The following is a 22,809-nucleotide window of genomic DNA, read 5'->3' on the forward strand; positions in this document are numbered from 1 at the left end:
CTCCAGCGCAGCAGAGCCGAGGCCAGCCACCGCACATGCGCACCCCGGCCCGCGGCTCACTATTGCGCCGCCGCGGAGCTCGGCCGTGGCTCGCTATGTGGCAGACGGGGGCGGTTGGCGGTTGGGGGTGGGGGGGGAGAGACGAAGGCTGCGCGCGGCCCCCGGCGGGAGGTGGCCCGGCTCGGGTCCTCGCGCCCCGCTACAAAGCCTCCCCACCCCCATCCCGGCTCCTGTCCCCGTCTGTCTCGTCAGCTGCGGGCCAGGAGGGGCCATGGCCACCGGGAGGTGGGGGGCTGGGGGGGATACAGCAGCGGCGGCGGGCGGTCCTCGGCCAACCCCGGTTCACTCACCTCCGCCATGGCCGTGTGTGAGCGGGAGGCGACGGCCGCGCCGGGAGCCCCGGATGTGAAGCCGCCTGCTTATTGGCTGCGGCCGTCTCCATCAGGAGGCAGGGGGAGGCTGCGGGGACTGGAAGGGAGATGTGGGGGGAGGAGCGAGGGGAGGGGCCGGGAAGGGAAGGAGCGAGAGGGGGCGGGGCCAGGGGGAGGGGCGGGGCCACGAGTGTTTGTGGTAAGGGTAGGAGCCATAAAGGGAGGTACAAGGAGGTGAGGTTGGGGTGAAGAAGGATGGAACTGTCCAGGAAGGGAGGAGAAAGGAGGGCCTGGAGACCAAAAAGAGTTGGGGAGAAAGTAGTGTGGTCTAGGGGCCAAGAGAAAGAGAGAGAAGTCTAGGGGACAGAGGGGAGTGGGCGGGACTAGGAAGGGGGCGTGGCCTCAAAGAAAAAGGTAGGGGGTCTCTAGGGTAAGGTTAGGGAAGGGAGCTTTCGCTTAGGAGGAAGGAAAGACCCCTGGAGGGCAGAGAAGAGACCTTCCCTGAGAGACTTTGCATAACGTCCTCAACTCAGCAAATGACTTTGGACTGGTCCTTGTCTCTTTCTTGGTCTGTTTCCTTTTCTGTAAATCGAAGGGGTTGAATTCCTGCTCCAAAAACCTGCGGGGGAGCTGATGGGAAGGGTGGCTTTGGTGCAATGAAGAGGGCATGAAACTTGGGGTCCAGAGGACCTGAGTTCAAATCCCCCCTTTACTTACTGCTTGGATGAGCCTGAGAAAGTCGCTTAACCTCAGTGGCCCTCAGTGTCATCAGTAAAATGGGGGATTGGACCAAGGTCTCTTCCATGTCTAACTCTGTCAGTCCTTTCCCTTCCCCTCCCTCCTCAGGTCTTATTCCAAATATAATTTACTTAACCCACCGATCCCCTTTTTCTACTCTTCTGAGTCTTTTTCCGAAATGTAAGTTTACTTAACCCATTGCCCTGGTAAACTTTTCTCTGGTTGGGTCTGGATCCACCAATCTAATTATATGCTTCCTTGAGGGCAGGGATCCCTTGGTATTCCCAAACTAGTCTAAAGTAGTACTTCTTTATTGGTTTATAATTTTTAAAAATGGCCCACAATTTATTTAACACTTTTAAGATGTGCAAAATAGTTTACATGATCTCATTTGAACCTTACAACTCAAGGAACAGCATTACTGGATCACAGGGTATTGAAGGGTGAGGGAGGTTATGAAGGACTTTGAACACCAAATAGAACATTTTGTATTTCATCCTGGAGGTGATGGGGACCCACTGGAGCTTACTGAGAAGGAGAATGACATAGATCTGAGTTTTCGAAAGATCACTTTGACAATTGTGTGGAAGATACATTGGAGAGAGTGGTAGGGATGCCAATCAGTAGCCTACTGCAATAGTCCAGGTGTGAGATGATGAGGGCCTGCACCAGGGTAGTATCAGTGCTGGAGGAGAGAAGAAGGAGTATAGGAAAGAAAGTACAATATTAAATCAACAAGCTTTGGCAATAGATTGGATATAGGATGGTGAAAGAGGGTGAGGAGTTGAGGATGAGACTTGGGTTGGGAGCCTGGATGCCTGGGAGGGTGGTTGTACCCTCAACAGTAATAGGGAGGTTGGGAAGAGGGGAGGATTTGGGAGGAATGGTAGAAATATGATAGTGGTGGTCAGCAGAGGGGTTATGACTAGATAAGTAGGTTTAGGAATTATCAACATAGAGATGAAAATTGAATCCATAGGAACTGATGATATCACTAAGAGAAATAATGCTGAAGGAAAAGAGACAAGAACCCAGGAGATGAACCCTGTAGGAGAATATGTTTAGTAGACATGACCTGGATAAAGATCCTGCAAAGAAGACTGAGAAGAACCAGGAATCCCAGCTAGAATTCCACTTCTTCCTGGTCTTTCCCTATATTCTTTAATGCCAGCACCTTCCCTCTCTTGGTTATCCCCACTTTATCTAGTACGTATATAAATATATTTATTATACATGTATATATACTGTATATGTATGTGCTATGTATGCACATATATAGTACGTATATGTTTTTCTCAAAAATTGAGAAAGTACTCTATTATATTCCTTATATTACATTATTATATATAACATGATAAATATATATTCTTATGTTCCTTTTATGAGATAAACAGTCTTAATACCTAAACCCAGGAAAGATTAAGCATAGAAGAATAATAGTCCAGTTATCAATAATATAGATTCAAAATTTTTCAATAAAATATTGTCAGATTTCGGGAATCCATCTAAGAAATCATTAAATCATTCATCATGGCTAAGTTAGATTTTCAGGAGGGATACAAAGATAGTTCAACATTAGGAAAACAATCAGTGTAATTAATCATTAAGAACAAAAACATCCAAAACCATGATTATCTCAATGAATGCATAAAAAAAAAACCTGACAGAGTACAATGCTTATTAATGGTAAAAACTCTGCAAAGGATAAGCCTAGAGAAACCTTTTTTAAAATTATAAAAAGTATTTAAAACCAAAAACAAACATCTTGTGCAATGGGGACATGATAGAACCTTTTTCCAATAAATATAAGAGTAAAGCAAGGATGTCTATTCTGCCCTTTATTATTTGATATAATTCTGAAAATGCTAGCAATAGCAATAAGATATGAGAAACGAAAGTGTAAAGAGGAGTATTTTCTAAATTTCTATCTTCTAGTGATATGATGGTTCACTTAGAAAGTCCTAAGGAATTACCTAAGCTACTAATTGAAATAACAGCTTTAGCAAGGATGCAGATTGAAACATAAATCTTCAAAAATCAACAGCATTTCTAGCAATAGGAAAATCCCATTCCAGATAACTATAAAATACATGGAATATATGAGGATCATTCTATCAAAGCACACCAAAATGCTTGTATAGATTCCATACATAATGCTTTCTAAAGAAATAAGTAACAACTTAAATAGCTGGAGGTATATCCAATGCTAATGCCTGGGCTGGGCCAATATATTAAAAATGACAATATGACCAAAGTTCATTTACGATTTTATTGCTTTGACAATCAAATTACCAAAGAGATGCTGTATAGAACTCAATAAAATAATGACAAAATTATTTTGGGAACATAAAATATCAAGATATCAGCAGAAATTATGAAAAGAGATAAACTAGAAGTAGGTACTTTCAGACCTCAAACTATATTATAAAACAATAATTATCAAAACAATCTAATGGTAGTTAAATAGTAGTTAAAAATGGAAAGTGTAATTTGTAATCAATGGAATAGATTAGACAAAGGAAATTCAGAAAAAATGGAACACGATAAACCAATATTCAATAAACTGGAAAACAAATTACTTAGAAAAAATTCACTATTTAGATTAAAAACTACTGGGGAAAATGGAAAGCAGTCTAGCAGAAATTATGCTTAGACTAACACATTTTACAGCATTCTACCTTCTGTTCTCAATGTATGACCTTCACATTAAAGAACATAAAATAAAATTAGAAGAGGAGCAGATATTATACCTCATATATATGGATGGAGGATGTATTCTTATTTTAAAAAAAAGGATAGAGACAATTCTAAAAGATAAACTTACTACATGAAACTTAAAAGCTTCTGCACAAACAAAATTAGTGTACCAAGAATAAAAAAGGAAGTGATAAAATGGAGAGAAAACCTTAATATCAAATTTTTCTGATAAAAATCTAGTGTCTAATATATAAGATTGGTGGTGGTCATTGTCCTTCCTTTCTGAAGAGGACCAAAATGACATCACTAGGTCAAGGTACACTGTGTCTAACTGTGCCTGATAAGACCAATATGAGCTCGAGCTCAGAGGGTTTTACCGCAGATCAGGCACAAATAGTTCACATAAGCATTTGGAGTTGAGATGTCTCTAAATTTGCACAACTCCTCTTTCTTCTGAGCTACTGTCATTTTACTCATAGAGCAATCTCTTTAATAAAAGGATTTGTTCTATAAAACTTGGACTCAGTCAAAAGGCTGCACCCAAGGACCTAGAAAGCCACAGGTGGCCTCAAGGTTGCAAGTTCCCCACCCTTGGTATAGTGCCTTTTGTGATGCAGGCGCATCATGCTAGATAGTTCTGTGCCAGTGTCTCCCATGTCTCACAATCTATTCCAATGTTCTTCAGAGAGACCTTGAGAGAGTCCTTGTATCACTTCCTTTGACGTTCGTGTGAGTGCTTGCCTTGTGTGAGTTCTCCATAAAACAGTCTTTTAGGCAAATGCACTTTTGGCATTCAAATAACATGACCAGCCCCCTGGAGTTGTGCTCTCTGCAGTAGAGTTTGAATGTCTAACAGTTCAGCTAGAGAAAGGACCATAGTGTCTGGTAAGTTATCTTGCCAGGTGATCTTCAGAATCTTCCTAAGACAATTCAAATAGAAGGTATTCAGTTTCCTGGAATGGTGCTGGTAGATTGTCCAGGTTTCATAGGAATACAACAACAAGGTCAGTACAACAGCTCTGTAAACCTTCAGTCTGGTAGGCAATCTAATACCTTTTCTCTCCCACACTTTCTTGGGAGCCTCCCAAAAACACTGAGCTAGCTCTGGCAATGTGACTGTCAACCTCATCTTCTATATGTATGTCCCTGGGAAGCACACTGTTAAGGTGAGTGAACTTATCTACAGCATTCAAAATTTCTTCATTTGCGATAACTGATGGTTCCACATATGAAGGGGTGAACGTACATGTGTATATATGTACACATATATACATATATGACCAAAAACAAAAGATATGCACAGAGTTCTCAAAAGAATTACAAACTATTAAGTATATGAAAGAATACTCCAAGTCACAAACAATAAGAGAAATATAAATCAAAACAATCTTATACTTTCAATCTTATTCTCTGAAAATTGACAAAAGTTAGTTATAGTTGGTATTGGAGGGGTGGTGGAAAGATAGGAATCATTGATGGAGCAGTAAATTTGTTCATTTTGGAAGAGAATTTGGAATTATTAAGATAAAGTAGCTAAAATGTTTATAGCTTTATACACTAAAATATTTACAGCAATATTATTTGTATTAACAAAAAAGTTGTGTTTTGTGGTAACAAACCATTGAAAACAAAGTAGATGTCCATTGATTGAAGAAAGTCTAAACAAATTCAGGTACATGAGTGGAATGGAATATTGCCATGCTGTAAGAAGTGCTGAATGTGGTGAATACAGAGAAGCATGAAAAGATCTACATTAATGGATGCAGGATTAAGTAATCAGAGCCATGAAGACAAAAAAACATAACTACAACAATGTAAATGAAAAGAACAACCAACAAAAAAATCACAAGTGAGTATTTCAAAATTATAAAAAAACAAACAACTTGAAAGAAGAGATGAAAAGACATACTTACCCACACTCCTTTGCAGAGGTGAGAAGTGTTCATATTGTACATGGCAAATAGTTACAGACTTTTTATGTATTAATCTGAGTATTATTCTGAGTTTTTTCCCCTTTTTTTATCTTTAAAAATATTGTTTGTTATTTGGAATGTCTTTGTGGGTAAAGATAAAAAAAGAAGTCCTACCAAATTTCTTCAGTGACATAAATATAGCCCTGATACTTAAACAAGAGAAAGTCAAGACAAAGAGAGGAAATGATAAATCAATTTCCCTAATGAATATTAATACAAAAATTTTGAATAAAATATTGGCAAGGAACCTAATGCAATATATCAAAAAGATAAAATACTATCACCATCCTGGATTTAAAATGCAGGAGTGGTTCAATGTTACGAAAATATAATCGACCATATTGATAATAAAAATGATAAAATCAATTATTATTTCACTAGATGCAGAAAACCTTTTGACAAAAAAAGTTTTTGGACAATATTCCTGTTAAAAATACCAGAAAGGATACTAGAAACTTTTCCAGTAGAACCAGGGGTGAAGCAAGGATATCCATTATCATCATTATTATTCAATGTTGTACTAGAAATGCTAACTATAGCAAAAAGACAAGAAAAAGAAATTGAAAGAATAAACATGGAAAATAAGGAAACAAAACTATCACTTTTGCAGATATGATAGCTCACTTAGAGAACTCTAGAGAGTCAACTAAAAAAATCTAAACAATTAACGCCAGTTAAATTGTAGGATGTTAAATAAACCCAAAGAAATCATTAGCATTTCTATATATTACCAACAAAATCCAGCAGGAACAAATAGAAACATTCCATTTTATGTAACTATAGATAGTATAAAATACTTGAGAGCCTACTTGCCAAAACACACACAGAAAACTATATGATACATTATAAAATTAATTATAAAACACTTCACACAAATAAAGACCAGTTTAAATAATTGGAGAAATACTAATTGCTTTTATATTGACTGAACCCATATAATAAAAATGACAACGTTACCTACATTAATTTACTTATTGAATGTCAAATCAATCAAATTACCAAAAGATTTTTTTGTAGAGCTAGAAAAATAATAAAATTCATTTGGAGAACAAAAGGTCAAGAAATTTAAGGGAATCAATCAAAAAAAAGTTGACTTTTCCCCACCCATTAATAGATATCAGACACCTTTTGTTAATTTCTAATGAGGCACAAGGTCATGAGGGTTATGCCCTCCAGCCCTGAAAAGAGTATATATACTCTGAGGTGAGGTTTTGCTTTGGGGCTTATTTTTTAGAAGGAGGTTGTATGCCAGATGAGACTCTGGGCAACCATTTTAAGAAGCCACTGGCTTTGAAAATCCATTTGTTGGTATTTCTCTCTCTGATAGTGATGGTAATATTGTCTGTGGTCAGGCAGTTGGAAGCCCTGTGTGTTGGTCTTTCTGTTTGTAATTTCTGCTTGTAATTTCTGTTTGTATTTTCTCTGAAGTTCAAGGTGCTGACTTTTCCCCCTGAACTAAGTGAATGATATATGTGCTTGATTAAAGTAGATTGTTGATCCCTCAGAAGTTTTTTTAGAAAAACAGATCTAACAACCTGTACAGCAGGCCCTCCTGTGTATGCCAGGATCCTTGCTATTACAAGTAGTCAAGAAAAATTATTCATTTATCTCATACCATATACCAAGATAAGCTCCAAATAGGTACATGATCTCCACATAAATAATGACATCCATTCCCCAATTGATAAGTGGTCAAAGGATATGAACAGGCAGTTTTCAGATGAAGAAAGCAAAGCTATCTATAGTCATATGAAAAAATGCTCTAAATCACTATTGATTAGAAAAATGCAGATTAAAACAACCCTGAGGCACTATCTCATGCCTCTCAAATGGGCTAATATGAGAGAAAAGAGAAATGATAAATGTTGGAGAAGATGTGGGAAAACTGAAACACTAATGCATTGGTGATGGAGTTGTGAAGTAACTATTCTGCAGAGCAATTTGGAACTATGCCCAAAGGGCAATCAAAGTATGCATACCCTTTGATCCAGCAATACCACTACTAGATCTGTATCCCAAAGAGATCATAAAAAAGGGAAAAGGACTTATACGAACAAAAATATTTACAGTAACTTTTTGTAGTGGCAAAAAATTGGAAATTGAGGAGATGCTTATCAATTGAAGAATGACTATTGTGATAAATGAATGTTATGGAATACTATTGTCCTATAAGAAATAGTAAGCAGGCAGATTTCAAAAAAACCTGGAAAGCTTTAAATGAACTGATGCTGAGTGAAGTGAGCAGAACCAAGGAAACATTGTACACAGTAACAGTAACACTGTATGATGATGAACTATGATTGATTTAGCTCTTCTCAGCAATGCAATGATCCAAGACAATTCCAAAAGACGCATGATGGAAAATGCTATCCACATCTAGGGAAAAAACCGATGGAGTCTGAATGCAGATCAAAGAATACTATTTTCACTTTTTTTTCTGTTCTGTTTCTTCCTTCACAATATGATTAATGTGGAAATACATCTTACATAATTGCATATGTATAACCTATATTGAATTGCTTGCTGAATTGGGGAGGAGGGAAGAGAGAAAGGGAGAAAAATTTGAAACTCAAAATCTCCAAAAATGAGCGTTGAAATTTGTCTTTACATGTAATTTGGAAAATATTATCAAAGAAAAAAGAAAAAATAAGCAGAATCTGGGGGAAAAAGAATGACCTCATAGCAACTATGGAGCTATAACCAGTTCAAGTGTTCTGGAAAGCAATTTAGAATCATATTAAAAAATTGTTAAATTCTGCATACCTTTTGGCCAGGTGATACAGCAACTTAGTCTATATACCAAAGGGATTTCTTTTAAAAAGAGAAAACAGACTCCTATGTACAAAAAAATATTTATAGTATCTCTCTTTTTTTTGTGGTAGCTAAAAATTGGAAACTGAGGGGATGTCCATCAATTGGAGAATGTCTAAACAAGTTATAGTATATGAAAGTGATAGAATATGATTGTGCTGTAAGAAATTACAAAGGAGACGGTTTCAAAAAATCTGTGACGACTTATACGAACTGATGCAAAGTGAATGGAATTGGTAGAAGGATTTATATAATAACAATAATATTGTAAACATAATCAACTGTGAAAGACTAAGGAACTCTGATCAACACAACGACCAACTATAATTCCAAAGGGTTCATGATGAAAACATACTATCCACCTCCAGGTAAAAAGCTGATGGACTCAGTAGAAATTGAAGTATATTTTCTTTTTTTCCTTTTTTGGGAGGGAGGGTAAGGTAGGGGGTGAATGACTAATGTGGGAGTCTGTTTTACATGATTGTGCATATTTGTAATGGATTTTGTTTTTCTCACCTCAGTGGGTAGAGGAGGGAAAGGAGAGAAGGAGAGAATTCAGAACTGAAAATAAAATTGAATTAAAAAGAAAAAGAAAAAATACTACAAGCATCTAGAAAGTTTTGTCAGGATCATACAAAACCTGGGGGCATCTACTGAAAACCAAAGGCAGTCTTGGAATACAATATTCCTAAAGGCAAAAGACATAGGTTTACAACGAAGAGGAACTTAACTTGCAAAGCTGAGTATAATCGTATAGGGAAATAAATAGATCTTTCAAGAATAAATGACTTGCAAGCATTTATGATGAAAACGTAAGGAGCTGAATTGAACTATAACTATAAATAATAAATACAAATATATTAATATTATGTATTTGTATATACTTATATAATATATATAAAATTATATATTAAATATAATAAAAGCAAAAGATCCACAAGAAATCTAGAAAAGCAAAATTTCTTTGAACAATTAGAAGATACTGTAGATAATGTAATGCTAACATACTAAAGACAAAATAAATGTTTCTTCAGAATTTTAATGTCTTCAGAGAGTATTGAGGAATCTAAAAAGCAAAGAAAAAAGTCCCTAGTTGGGGGTGGGGGTGGTGCAGGAATTGCTTCTGTTCTGAGGGTTTTAGAAGGGAAGGGAGGGCAAAAAGAGGAAAGAAGAAACACCAGGATGGAAATGGCTGATTCTTATTATTGGAGTGCTTGACAAAAACAGCATACAAATATGGAAGAAGGTACAGAAAGAGAGGCATCAGATGAACCTTGTTCTTATCTGAAAAGGACAAAGGAGGATTGGATACACATACAAACAGTTTGATACAGAAATATATCAATCTAAAAAGGAAAATAAGAAAGGATGGGAGGGACATTAATAGGAAGAATATTAGGAAGAGAATGGGAATGACTGAACAAATGGAGTATGAACACAACTGAGTATTATTGCTCAGTAAGAAATGACGAGAGTCAATTTCACAGAGTGGCGGGCCACATGAACTAACACAGAATGAAACGAGCAAAACCAGGAGGACAATTTCAACAGAGACAACCACAGTTTAAAAAAAAACCCAACTTTGAAAGACTTGAGATCTCTGACCAAAGCACTGACCAACCATGCTTCCAAAGGACCTATGATGAAGCATGTTACCCACCTCCTGATAGATGGCTGATGAACCACAAAGACAGAGGCAGACATTTTTTGGACATGATCGCTATGTGCTAGTGTATTGCTTGATTAAGCTTATTTGTAACAAGGATTTTTTCCCTTTTTCTCTGGCTTAATGGGGGTGGGGGAGAGTGAGAGTTAGCAGTAGTGATGCCAAAAATAAAATGAGAGAGAACCATTAAAATATTTTTTTTAAATGCACAAAAGAGAACAGAAGGAAGTTCAGAAGGAAACAGACAAGGATAACAGTTTGTAAAGTAATATGCAAAATTTATATTTATATGTGCACATATATTAAAAACAGCTCATGCAGAATGGAGATTTACAGTTTCATGTAGAGTCCTCTTTTTGTGATCTACTGCGTTTATGGAAAATGCACTTTTTGGTGTTTTAGTTCAGGATAAAAAAAAAAAAATTTTTTAAGAAAAGAAGGAAAGAGATGTTCACAAATAAGACCTGGAAGAATATTGAATCTCTCTGGCTCATCAAAGTGTTCTTGCCCTTTTGCCAAGCCCTGTCTTGTTTCTATTTTTATAATAACTTTCCTATACGTCCCCTTGTCTACTCTGATATTATTACCACCCTTATGCAGATCCTAATCGTTTTACATTTGGCCCTTTGCAATAGCCTGCTGGGTGGTCTCCTTGTCTCCACTCCCACACCTCCTACAGGGAACTGTGTCAGATCTGATCTTCCTAAAGTGCAAGTCTTTGCTATTCAATCAATTTTAGTGGTTCCCTGTTAGCTCCAGGATCAAATAGAAAGTCCTTTGACTTTTACACCCCTTATAATCTGGCCTTTTCCCACCTTTCCAATGTTCTGACATTTTACTCCATTTCTAATCCACTGTCCAATGGTCCTATGGATCCAATGATACTAGTCTCTCTGCTGTTCCTCACACAAGACACTTTCTATCCTGTTCTGAGCATTTTCCCTGATCTTCCCCATGCCTAGAATGCCATTTCTTTCTCTTTCTCTCTTTTTCTGTCTCTGTCTTTCTTTTTCTCTCTTTCTCTGTCTCTGTCTCTCTGTCTCTCTCATCTTTGACTTCCTTCTAGTTTCAGTTAAAACCCCACCCTTTCCCAGTCTTCCTGAATCTTAGGGCCTTTCCTCTGAGTCTGTCTCCAATTGATCCTTCCCATCATACTCTTGTTTATATATCATTTGCATGTCATCTCCTCCATTAGTCTGTGAGCTAGATAAGAGAGATTTTTTTTTTCTCCCTTCTTTGTATCATCCCAGCCCTTAGCTCAGTACGTAGCACACAGTAAGCCCTTAGCAATTGCTAGCTGACTTGATTTGGTAGATGAATACATGTACCACTCTCTCCTAAGGCCAATGAGAATGGAAGGCTAGAGAAGGCTGTGTAAGGCTTCTTAGAGTTCTCAGTGGCTTGGGCCAATGACCCACCTTCCCCAGGGAAGCCAAGCCAGGATAGACACCATTTTGTCTAACTGAGGAGGAGACAGACGAGGGGTGGATTGCCATTTCTTGCTGAGCATCCATGAACAGAGAGAGTGAGGGCCAAGGAGAAGGGAGAAGCTGAGGAAGTGATAGAGAGAGAAGTCAGGTTTGGAGCAGAGACTATTGAGGATAGATGAGGCAGAAGCAAGCATGTTGAAGGAAGACTTCCAGGCAGGGATTCATGAACTTGCTTTATTAAAAATATTTTGATAGCTATATTTCAACATAATCGCTTTCCTTTGTAATCCCAGGTATTTTATTTTGCCCACTTAATGTTATTCCAAGAAGGGGTTGCTAGACTTCACCAGTCTACCAAAGGTGGCCCAGGACACAAAAAAGTTTAATAACTCACTTAAGGATCTGCTGGGGCCCACTTAAGGATCTACCGTTTAACTGGAGTTTAGTTCTGCCAGGCCAGGTGCCTGTACGTTGTTAAGCAGGCTGAGCCCTTTTTTCCCCTCACCCTTCCAAGGCCAGGAAGGTGTGATGGGGAAAGAAGGTAAAAGACCTAGTATCCCCCAGCCTGTATTTAAAAGTCTGTTCTTTTTAGATGCTAATTTGATTTTCTGTTACTCAAAGCTGGTTTCTTTTATTGTGATTTATGAGTTTGGGGTTTGAGAATGAAATGGGGGGATTCAATCTTAAAAAGGACAAAAAACTTTTTCTTCAGTTTAAGCTGGGGAAGTGGGACTTGGGAGGATGGGGAGGGAAGAGCCAGTGAAAGATAGTAAGTTTGCTGTTTTAAATAATTTTCTGTAATGCACTTGATTAAACACAAGTTGATACATGCATACCCATGGTCCCTCTTACCTTGTTTTGAACCTAATGTTAGAAAAGCCTCTGATAGCACCAGGAGATCTTTGCCTCCGAGTCCAGAGGAAGTCAGAGTTTGTGGTCATTTTAGTCTGAGATCACCTACATCATAAAAGCAGGGGAGGATTTCTGCAGTTGTTGCTGCCACCAGAAGTTAGTGAGAAGAGAAGTCCCTAGACATATCAAAGCATCTTTATCTGTCTCTGGCTCCTTCCCATTCAACAGTGCCCTGAGCAGGATGGGCTTTAATAATGTCAGGGAATGTTTCTGTGTTGTATGTGATGAGTACATAGAAGCATGGAAAGGCTTATCGGAATCTCTGCCAGATGCAGTAGTTATAGCCAAACCTAGAAAAATAATATGTGCAATGTAAATGGAAACAACCCAGTAATTAAAGCTGGATGCAGTGAAATGATAATGCTCAAGTTCGACCCCAAATTAAAGGTATACAAGCTCATCTCCCCTTCTTTCTTTGCAGAGATGGGATACTTGGGATGTGGAACACTGCAGATAATACTGAATTTGGTCAAAGTGTTAGTCTAGCTGAACTGTTTTTTTTCCCCTCTCATTTTTATTCTTTGTTATAAGGGATGCTCTCTGGGAAGAGGATGAGCGAGGGATTTACTGGAAAACATTGGTGTTAGAAAAAATTAAAAGTATCAACAACCCAGAGACAGTAAACAACAACATTGTAAAGAAAAATAACTTTAGAAGACTTTTGTACTCTAACTCTGATGGGTTCAGTGTCACACCTCAGTTCCAAAGGATCAATGACTAGGCCTGTTACCTGTCTCCCAGACAGAGAGATGATGGACTCAGGGAACAGAATTAAACATACATTTTCTTTCTTTAAAAAAAACAACCATTTATTCATCATTTGTTAATTCGTTTGATTATTTATTTATTGTTACATTTGAGTTCCAAGCTGTTTCTCTCCCTCCTTCCCAACTCTGCACTAGAGAAGGACAATATTTGACAGATTATATATATAGAGATATACACACATATACATATATGTATATGTGTGTATATGTATATATACATACATATATACACACATATGTATGTACATACCTATATATACCTATACCCACATATATGAAACTATACAGCACATAGTTCCATATATCAGTTCTTTCTCTGGAGGTGGACAGCATTTTCCTTCATAGGTCCTTTATAGTTGATTTGAATATTCATATAACTCAGAATAGCTTAGTCATTCACATTTACTCTTCAAATAGTATTGCGGTTACTGTATACGATATTCTCTTGTTTCTGTTTATTTCATTCTTCATTATTTCATACAAGTCTTTCCATGTTTTCTTAAAATCAACCACTCATCATTTTTTTACAGTACAGTAGCATTCTATCACAATCATATACCACAACTTGTTCAGCTGTTCTCCACCTGACAGGCATCCCTTCAATTTCTAGTTCTTTGCCACCACAAAGGGAGCAGCTATAAATATTTTAGAACACATAGGATTTTTAACCTTTTTCCCTGATCACTTTGGGAAACAGACCTAATAGTGACATTGCTAGGTCAAAGGGTATGCACAATTTTATAACTCTTGGGGCATAATTCTAGATTGCTCTCCAAAATGGTTAGATCAGTTCACGGTTCCACCGATAATGTATGTCAAATCTTCCCCATCCCCTCCAATATTTGTTATTTTACCCTTCTATCATGTTAACCAATATAGTAGGGATGAGATGGTATCTCGAAGTTGTTTTAATTTGCATTTCTTTAATCAGTAACAGGAGCAGCTAGATGGTGCAGTGAATATAGTGCTACGTGTGAAGTCAGGAAGACTCATCTTCCTGAGTTCAAATCTGGCCTCAGACACTTACTAGCTGTGTGACCCTGGGCAAGTCACTTAACCCTGTTTGCCTCAGTTTCCTCATCTGTAAAATGAGATGGAGAAGGAAATGGCAAACCACTCCAGGATCTTTGCCAATAAAATCCCAAATGGGGTCACAAAGAGTCAGACACAACTGAAAACAACTCAGCAACAGCATATCAATAATTATTTAGAGCATTTTTTCACATGACTATGTATGGCTTTGATTTCTCCCCCTAAAAATTGCTTGTTCATATCTTTTGACCATTTATCAATTGGGGAATGACTTATATTCTTATAAATTTGACAAATCTCTCTATATATTTGAGATACAAGCTCTTTATCTAAGAAACTCTACAAAATTTTCACCTAATTTTCTGCTTTCCTTCTAATCTTAGCTATATTGGTTTTATTGTATAAATCCTTTTTAATTTAATGCAGTAAAATTATCCATTTTGCATCTCACAATGCTCTCTATCTCTTGTTTATTCGTAAATTCTTCTCTTATCCATAAATTGGATAGGTAATATGTTCCTTGGTCTTCTAATTTACTTATGATAGCTTCCTTTATGTCTAAGTCATATATTCATTCTGACTTTATCTTGTTAAATGGCATAAGACATTGGTCTATATCTACTTTCTGCTATACTGCTTTCCAAGAATTTTTGTTTTTTATCAGTGAATTCTTATCCTGAGAATTTAAATCTCTGCATTTATCAAACACAAGATTACTATAATCATTTACTACTGTGTTTTATATATCTATCCTATTCCTCTGATCCACCATTATTTTTCTTAGCCAGTACCAAACAGTTTTGATAATTACTGCCTTATAACACAGTTTAGGATCTGACACTGCTAGAAGTCCTTCCTTTACATTTTTTCTGCCATTGATTCCTTTGGTATTATTGACCTTTTGTTCTTCCAAATGAATTTTGTTATTATTTTTTCTATCTCAATAAAAATTTGGGGGGTAATTTCATTGGAATGTCACCAACTAAATACATTAATTTAGGTAAAATTGGCTCAGCCCACTCATGAACAATAAATATTTCTCCAATTATTTAAATCTGGCTTTATTTGTATAAAAATATTTATAATATTATTCATAATTTTATAATTTTATTCATATATTTCCTAGGCTTGCCTTGACAGGCATACCCACAAGTATTTTATGTTATCTATGGTTATTTTAAATGAACTATCTCTTACTACCTTTTCTTGCAGGATTTTGTTGGCGATATATGGAAATACTGATGATTTTTGTGGATTTATTTTATATCCTGTTACTTTGCTAAAATTATTATTTCTATTAGATTGTTAGTTGAATCTCTAGGATTTTCTAGAATCACACTGTCTGCAAAAAGGGATAGTTTTATTACCTTATTGCCCATTCTGATTTTTTAAATTTCCTTTTCTGCTCTTATTGCTATTGATAGCATTTCTAGTACAATATTGAATAATGACAATGAAGTTGATCCATGCATTGCAGGGCTAGCTTAGTGTTTGGGAGGCTCCAAAAAAAGTTTGGGAGAGAAGTATTAGACTAACTACCAAACTGAAGGTCTAACAGAGCCATTGTGCTGACCTCATGGTTGTGGGCCTGTGATACATGGACAGTCTATGAGCACCATGCCAGGAAACTGAATCGCTTCCATTTGAACTGTCTTAAGAAGATTGAGTATCACCTGGCAGGATAAAGTACGGGACACTGAAGTCCTTGCTAGAGCTGAACTGCCAAGCATTCAAACTATGCTTCAGAGAGTGCAACTCTGATGGGCTAGCCACATTGTTGGAATGCAAAATGTATGCTTGCCAAAAAGACTATTTTATGGAGAACTCGTATGGGGCAGGCAATCACATGGTGACTAGAAGAAGCAATACAAGGATACTCTCAAGGTCTCTCTCAAGAACTTTGGGTTTGACTATGCAACATGGGAGACACTGGCACAGGACTGCTCAGCATGGCGTGCCCACCTCAGAAAGGGTGCTGTGCTGTATGAGCAAAGTAGAATTGAGACAGCACAAAGTAAATGCAGGATGCGCAAATTTGGAATATCCACCCCAAATATTCAGAAGGACTATCTGCGCCCAACCTGTGGTAGAGCATTCCGACCTCATATTGGTCTAATCAGCCACAGTTGGACACACTGAAACTTCACTTTATCATTGTGATGTCATTTTGGTCCTCTTTGAAAACAAAGGACAACCACCAACCAAGCAACTAACAAATAATACTGATGACAATAGGCATCTTTGTTTCACTCCCTGATCTTTTTGGGAAGGCTTCTACCTAATCCTCATTACAGATAATGCTTGCTGATGGTTTTAAGTAGTTGCTTCTTATCATTTATTTGTATGCTTTCAAGTGGTTTTAATAGGAATGGAGTCTAATGATAGTCAAAACCTCTTCTTCAGTTGGAAGTTTAGCTAAGGAGGGATTGACTTCAACTTGGAGTAAAAGGTCAATGGCCTCAGCATTGATTGATGATGGTCTGTTGAGAACACTATGGAAGTGTTCGGCCCATCTCTCTAGGTTCATGTCCTTATCACTAATCAATGTAGCTCCATCAACACTGAGTAGTTATGATACACCATAGGTTTTTGGTCCACAAATAGCTTTCAGGGGATCATAAAAGCATTTTGGATTGTTACTATCAGCATAAAACTGAATTTCATCTGCTTTCTTATTGATCCAGGAATCCTTTATCTCTCTAAGCTTTGCTTGTACTTTGCTTTTGATGGAATTAAATGCTGCCTTCCTAGAGGTGGATGAACTATCCTGCTAGTAAATCCTATGGCGTTCTCATTTTTCATTTAGCATCTTCTGAATTTCCCCATCATTTTCATCAAACCAGTCTTGGCCATTAGGCTCCTTTCATGTGGCAAAGCTCCTGGTGATGATTCTATTCCAGCTGAGATTTACAAGGTAAGGGGACTATCGCTCATACAAAAGCTGACTGATATTTTCCAGGTTATATGGCAAGAGGAGGTTATCCCACAGGAATTCAAGGATGCCTCCGTTGTCCATCTCTATAAAGGTAAAGGGAATAGATAGTCTTGTCACAATCACAAGGGGATCTCTCTTTTAGTCATTGCTGGCAAAATTCTTGCTAGAGTTCTCCTTAATAGGCCGATCCTTCACCTGGAAGATAGTCATATACCTGAGAGCCAGTGTGACTTCAGAAAGGGATGAGGAACAGTTGATATGGTGTTTGCTGCCTGACAACTCCAGAGGAAATGCCAGGAGCAGAACAGAGGTCTGTACACAATGTTTGTAGGTCTGACCAAGACCTTTAACACTATTAGTCATAGGAGCTTATGAAAAATGATGTCAAAATTTGATTGCCCAGAGAAATTCATTGATATTGTGTATCAATTTCATGATGGCATGTTTGCCCAGGTTCTGGATAGTGGACAATGCTCTCCTGCCTTCCCAGTCACCAGTGGAGTGAAACAGGACCGTATGCTTGCTCCCATGCTTTTTAGCATGATGTTTTCAGCCATGTTGTCAAATGCTTTCATTGAAGATGAACACAGCATCAAGATCAGCCAATGTGCACTGATGGTAAGTTCTTCAATTTGGAAAGGCTCCAAGCCAAGACCAAAGTGGAGGGAGTGCTGGTGCATGGTTTCTGTTTGCAGATGATTGTGCACTCAATGCAGCCTCTGAAGCTGAGATGCAACAAAGTATGGATCAATTCTCTGCTGCCTCTGCTAATTTTGGCCTAATAATTAACACCAAGAAAACACAAGTGCTCCATCAGCCACCACCACACCATCCATACATGGAACCATCAGTTACAACCAATGGAGAAGTTTTGAATGCTGTGGATAAGTTCACTTAGGTTGGTAGTGTACTTTCCAGGGATGTACACACTGACAATGAGGCTGATGCACGCATTGCCAGAGCTAGCTCAGTGTTTGGGAGGTTCCAAAGAAAAGTTTGGGAGAGAAGAGGTATTAGACTTACTAACAAACTGAAGGTCTACAGAGCTGTTGTGCTGACCTCATTGCTGTATGCTTGTGAAACATGGACAGTCTACCAGCACTATGCCAGGAAACTGAATTGCTTCCATTTGAACTGTCTTAGGAAGATTTTGAGAATCACCTGGCAGGAAAAGGTACCAGACACTGAAGTCCTGGCTCAAGCTGAACTGCCAGGCATCCAAACTGTGCCTCAGAGAGTGCAACTCTCATGGGCTGGCCACGTTGTTGGAATGCAAAATGTATGCTTTTCAAAAAGACTTTTATAGAGAACTCGTATGGGGTAGGCAATCACATTGTGGCCAGAAGAAATGATACAAGGACACTCTCAAGGTCTCTCTCAAGAACTTTGGATTTGACTGTGAAACATTCTGGTGCAGGACTGCTCAGCATGGTGTGCCCACATCAGAAAAGGTGCTGTGCTCTTTGAGCAAAGCAGAATTGAGACAGCACAAAGCAAATGCAGGATGGACAAATTTGGGATATTCACCCCAAAGATTCACAAGGACTATCTGTGCCCAATCTGTGGTAGAGCATTCTGAACTCATAATGATCTGATCAGTCACAGTTGGACACACTGAAATTTCACTTTATCAAGACAATGGACAACAACCACCATAACCATAATAGGAATGGATTCTGAATTTTGGCAAAAGCTTTTTCTGCCTCTATTGATACAATCATGTGATTGTTGTTTCTTTTGTTATTGATGTAATCAACCATGCTAATAATTTTCCTTGTATTGAACAAGCTCTGCATTCCTGGTATAAATCCCATTTGGTCATAATATATAGTATTTGTGATATATTAATATAATCTCCTAGCTAGTATTTTATTTAGGATTTTTGCATCAATATTCATTAGTGAAACTGGTATATAACTTTCTTTCTCTATTTTTGTTCTTCATGGTTTAGGTATCAGCACTATATTATTTGTTTCATAAAAGGGCTTTTGTAGGCCTCCTTCTTTGCCTATTATTCCAAATAATTTATTTAATATTGGAATTAGTTGATCTTTAAATGTTTGATACAATTCACTTGTAAAGCCATCTGGTCCTGATGCTTTTTTCTTAGGGAGTTCATTTATGGCCTGTTCTATTTCTTTTTCTAAAATAGATTTATTTAAATATTCTATTTGCTCTTCTATTTATCTGGGTAGTTTATGCTTTTTGTAAGCATTCTTCCATTTTATTTAAATTGTTAAATTTATTGGCATGTAATAGGGCAAAGTAATGCCTAATAATTACTTTAATTTCATTTTCGTTAGTCGTGTATTTACCCTTTTCATTTTTATATTGGGGATTTAGTTTCTTCTCTCTTTCTAAAATCATATTAACTAATGGTTTATCTATTTTATTAGTTTTTTCATAAAACCAACTTCTCATTTTATTTATTAATTCAATGGTTTTCTTGCATTCAGTTTTATTAATGTCACCTTTGATTTTCAGAATTTCCAGGTTCGTGTTTAATTGAGGATTTTTAATTTGTTCCTTTTCTAGGTTTTAAATTGCATAGCCAATTAATCAATTCATTGATCTACTCTTTATTTTACTGATGTAAACATCTGGAGATAAAAAATTTTCTCAATTACTGCTTTTGCTGCATCCCCTAAATTTTTATATATAATATCTTATTATTATCATTCTCTTTAATAATTTTTTGTTTCTATGACTTGTTCTTTATTTTAAAATTTTATTTATTAATTTTTAGTTTTCAACATTCACTTTTATAAGATTTTGAGATCCAAAATTTTCCCCCACCCTCCCTTCCCCATTTTGCAAGATGATATGCAATCTGGTATAGACTATACATGTACAATTATAGTAAACATATTACCACATTAGTATGACTTGTTCTTTAACCCACTCGTTCTTTAAGATTGTTATTTAGTCACCAATTAGTTTTTAATCTCTAATTTTTATAGCATTGTAATCTGAAAAGGATGCATTTAATATTTCTGCTTTTCTGGATTTATCTATAATGTTTCTATTGTCTAATATATGGTCAATTTTTGTAAAGGTACTATATATCTCTGAGAAAAAGGTATATTCCATTCTATTCCTATTCATTTCTCTCCAGATGTCTATCATATTTAGCTTATCTAAGATTCTATTAATCTCCTTGATTTCTTTCGTATTTTTTGGTTAGATTTGTCTAGTTCTGAAAGGGAAAGTTTGAAATCTCCCACTATTATAGTTTCACTATCTGTTTCCACTTGTAATTCATTTACCTTTTCCTTTAAAAAGTTGGATGCTATAGCATTTGGTGCATATATGCACCAAATTTACTATCGATATTATTTTATTGTCTATGATACCTTTTAACATAATGTCACTTCCCTGCTTATATCTTTTATTTAAATCTATTTTAGCTTTAACTTTGAGATCATAATTGCTACCTCTGCTTTTATAATATCAGCTAAAGCACGATAGATTGTACTCCAGCCTTCATTTTTACTCTATGTACGTCTCTCATTTTCAAGTGTGTTTCTTGTAAACAACATATTGTCAGGTTCTTGTTTTTGATCCATTCTGCTATCCATTTCTGTTATAATTGTTATTATCTGCTATAATTGTAATAATGTTATAATTACTAGTTGTGTATTTCCCTCCTTCCTATTTTTTCTTACTGTTTATCACTCTTTCTCTCTTTTTTTAACCCCATACCTCTTAAGAAATCTGATTTTCTTGACTGCTACCTCCCTTATCCTATCTCCTTGCTCCTATTTCTTAATCCACATATTGTCCTAAGAATTCCTACCTTATTCTGTCCTCTTTCCCTCCTATTTCTCTGTAAATTAAGAATATTTTTGTATACTACTAAATATATATGCCATTCCTTCTTTAGCCTAGTTCCAAAGAGACATAACATGTTCAATCACAGCCAATTAAGCAAGTTTGTTTTGTTTGACTATTCGTATCTGAGATAAGGGTTTTATTTTTCTTTCTTTCAGTTTCTTTGGAGGGAGGAGGAGAGGGAATTTAGAAATAGGAAGATAAAAATTTTAAAACAAGAAAGGAAAGTAAAAAAAAGGTCACTGAAGCAGCTAAAAATGCATAGAAGAGAACAGTATAAAGGATAGGAAACTCAGATATGGGACAGCTTTGGAAAGAACATAGTGAATCAGTTAGGGACTTTAAATTGTTCATTATCCATATTCACAGCTTCATATATAATCCTTATTTTCTGTTCTAACTTTTTGTGTGAAAATGTTCATTTTATTTGGTGCTGGTTAAGATCAGAATAAAAAAACTCAATAAAAATCCTAAAAATTATCAACAAATTGTTTGAATACAAAGATCAAAGCATACAAACACAAAAGAACAATTAGTGAGAAAAGTTGCTGTAAGACAGTTCTTCTCTAAACTACTTCCCCCATTCTACTTCCAAATTCTGTGACAGAAGGTGGTAGGAGAAGGAGCAAAAGAGAAGACAACATCTTCAACTGAAAAAGTAGAAAGAATTTACAAATGTGATTTTGAAGGGTTTTGACTTGTGACGAAGTTCAGAGGTAAAATCTGGAGGAAGTGAAATTTGGAAGATATTGAGGATAAACTGAAAATAATAATTTGAGCTGAAGAGGAAGAAGGGTTCAGTATATAATATTTTTTCCAGTTGTGATTCTGAGGTTTATCCACTGTGCATTAGGCCTTGATGGTGGGAATTAGGAGACCCAGCATAGTAGAGTGTAAAGTACCTGAGAGGTGAAATGAGAGGTTGTTTAGTTATTTCCCCTGGTGTTTGACTCTCTATGACCTCATCTGGGATTTTCTTGACAAAAATACTGGAGTGGTTTGCCATTTCTTTGTCCAGCTCATTTGACAGATGATTGATTGGTTGGTTGGTTGTCATCCTTTGTTCTCGAGGAGAACCAAATAATATCACTATGATAAAGTCAAGTTTCAATGTATTTGACAGTGGCTGATCAGACCAATATAAGATTGGAATGCTTTAACGCAGCCTGGGCACAGATAGTCCATGTGAACATTTGGGGTGGATACTCTAAATTTGTGCATCCTACATTTTCTTTGAACTGTTTCAGTTATGCTTTGCTCATAAAGCACATCACCTTCTCTGGTGTGGGCATGCCATGCTGAGCAACCCTGTGCCAGGATCTCCTATGTCACACAATCAATTCCAAAGTTCTTTGCAGAGACCTTGAGAGTGTCCTTGTATCGCTTCTTCTGATCACTGTGTGAACACTTGTGCTGTGTGAGTTCTCCATAAAATAGTCCTTTTTGGCAAGCATAAGTTTTGCATTCCACCAACATGGCCAGCCCATTGGAGTTGCACTCTCTAAATGAATATGAGTATTGAATAATTGGCAGTTTAGTTTGAGTAAGGATTGCCAAAAAAACTATTTTATGGAGAACTCACACAGCACAAGTGATCACATGACAGATGAGGAAACTGAGGCAAACAGGGTTAAGTGACTTGCCCA

General features: G+C 36.9%; 1 protein-coding gene and 1 long non-coding RNA gene across 9 annotated transcripts in view; one reads left to right on the forward strand and one right to left on the reverse strand.

Moving 5' to 3' along the window:
- The window catches only part of MIER2 (MIER family member 2), a 37,579-nt gene extending 37,122 nt beyond the window's left edge, over positions 1–457 (reverse strand). For 2 of the 4 annotated variants that reach the window (XM_072601710.1, XM_072601708.1), the window contains exon 1: positions 351–457. In XM_072601710.1, coding sequence (XP_072457811.1) covers positions 351–359 — 9 coding nt within the window. In that variant the 5' untranslated portion in view covers positions 360–457. The remainder of the gene's footprint in view (positions 1–350) is intronic. The other 2 variants (XM_072601709.1, XM_072601711.1) reach the window with 2 other exon arrangements.
- LOC140499827 (uncharacterized) overlaps positions 1–22,809 on the forward strand; it is a 32,530-nt gene that overhangs the window by 468 nt on the left and 9,253 nt on the right. The window lies entirely within an intron of this gene.

This window comes from Notamacropus eugenii, chromosome 4, assembly GCF_028372415.1.
Source record: "Notamacropus eugenii isolate mMacEug1 chromosome 4, mMacEug1.pri_v2, whole genome shotgun sequence".
In the NCBI taxonomy this organism is placed as follows: Eukaryota; Metazoa; Chordata; class Mammalia; order Diprotodontia; family Macropodidae; genus Notamacropus; species Notamacropus eugenii.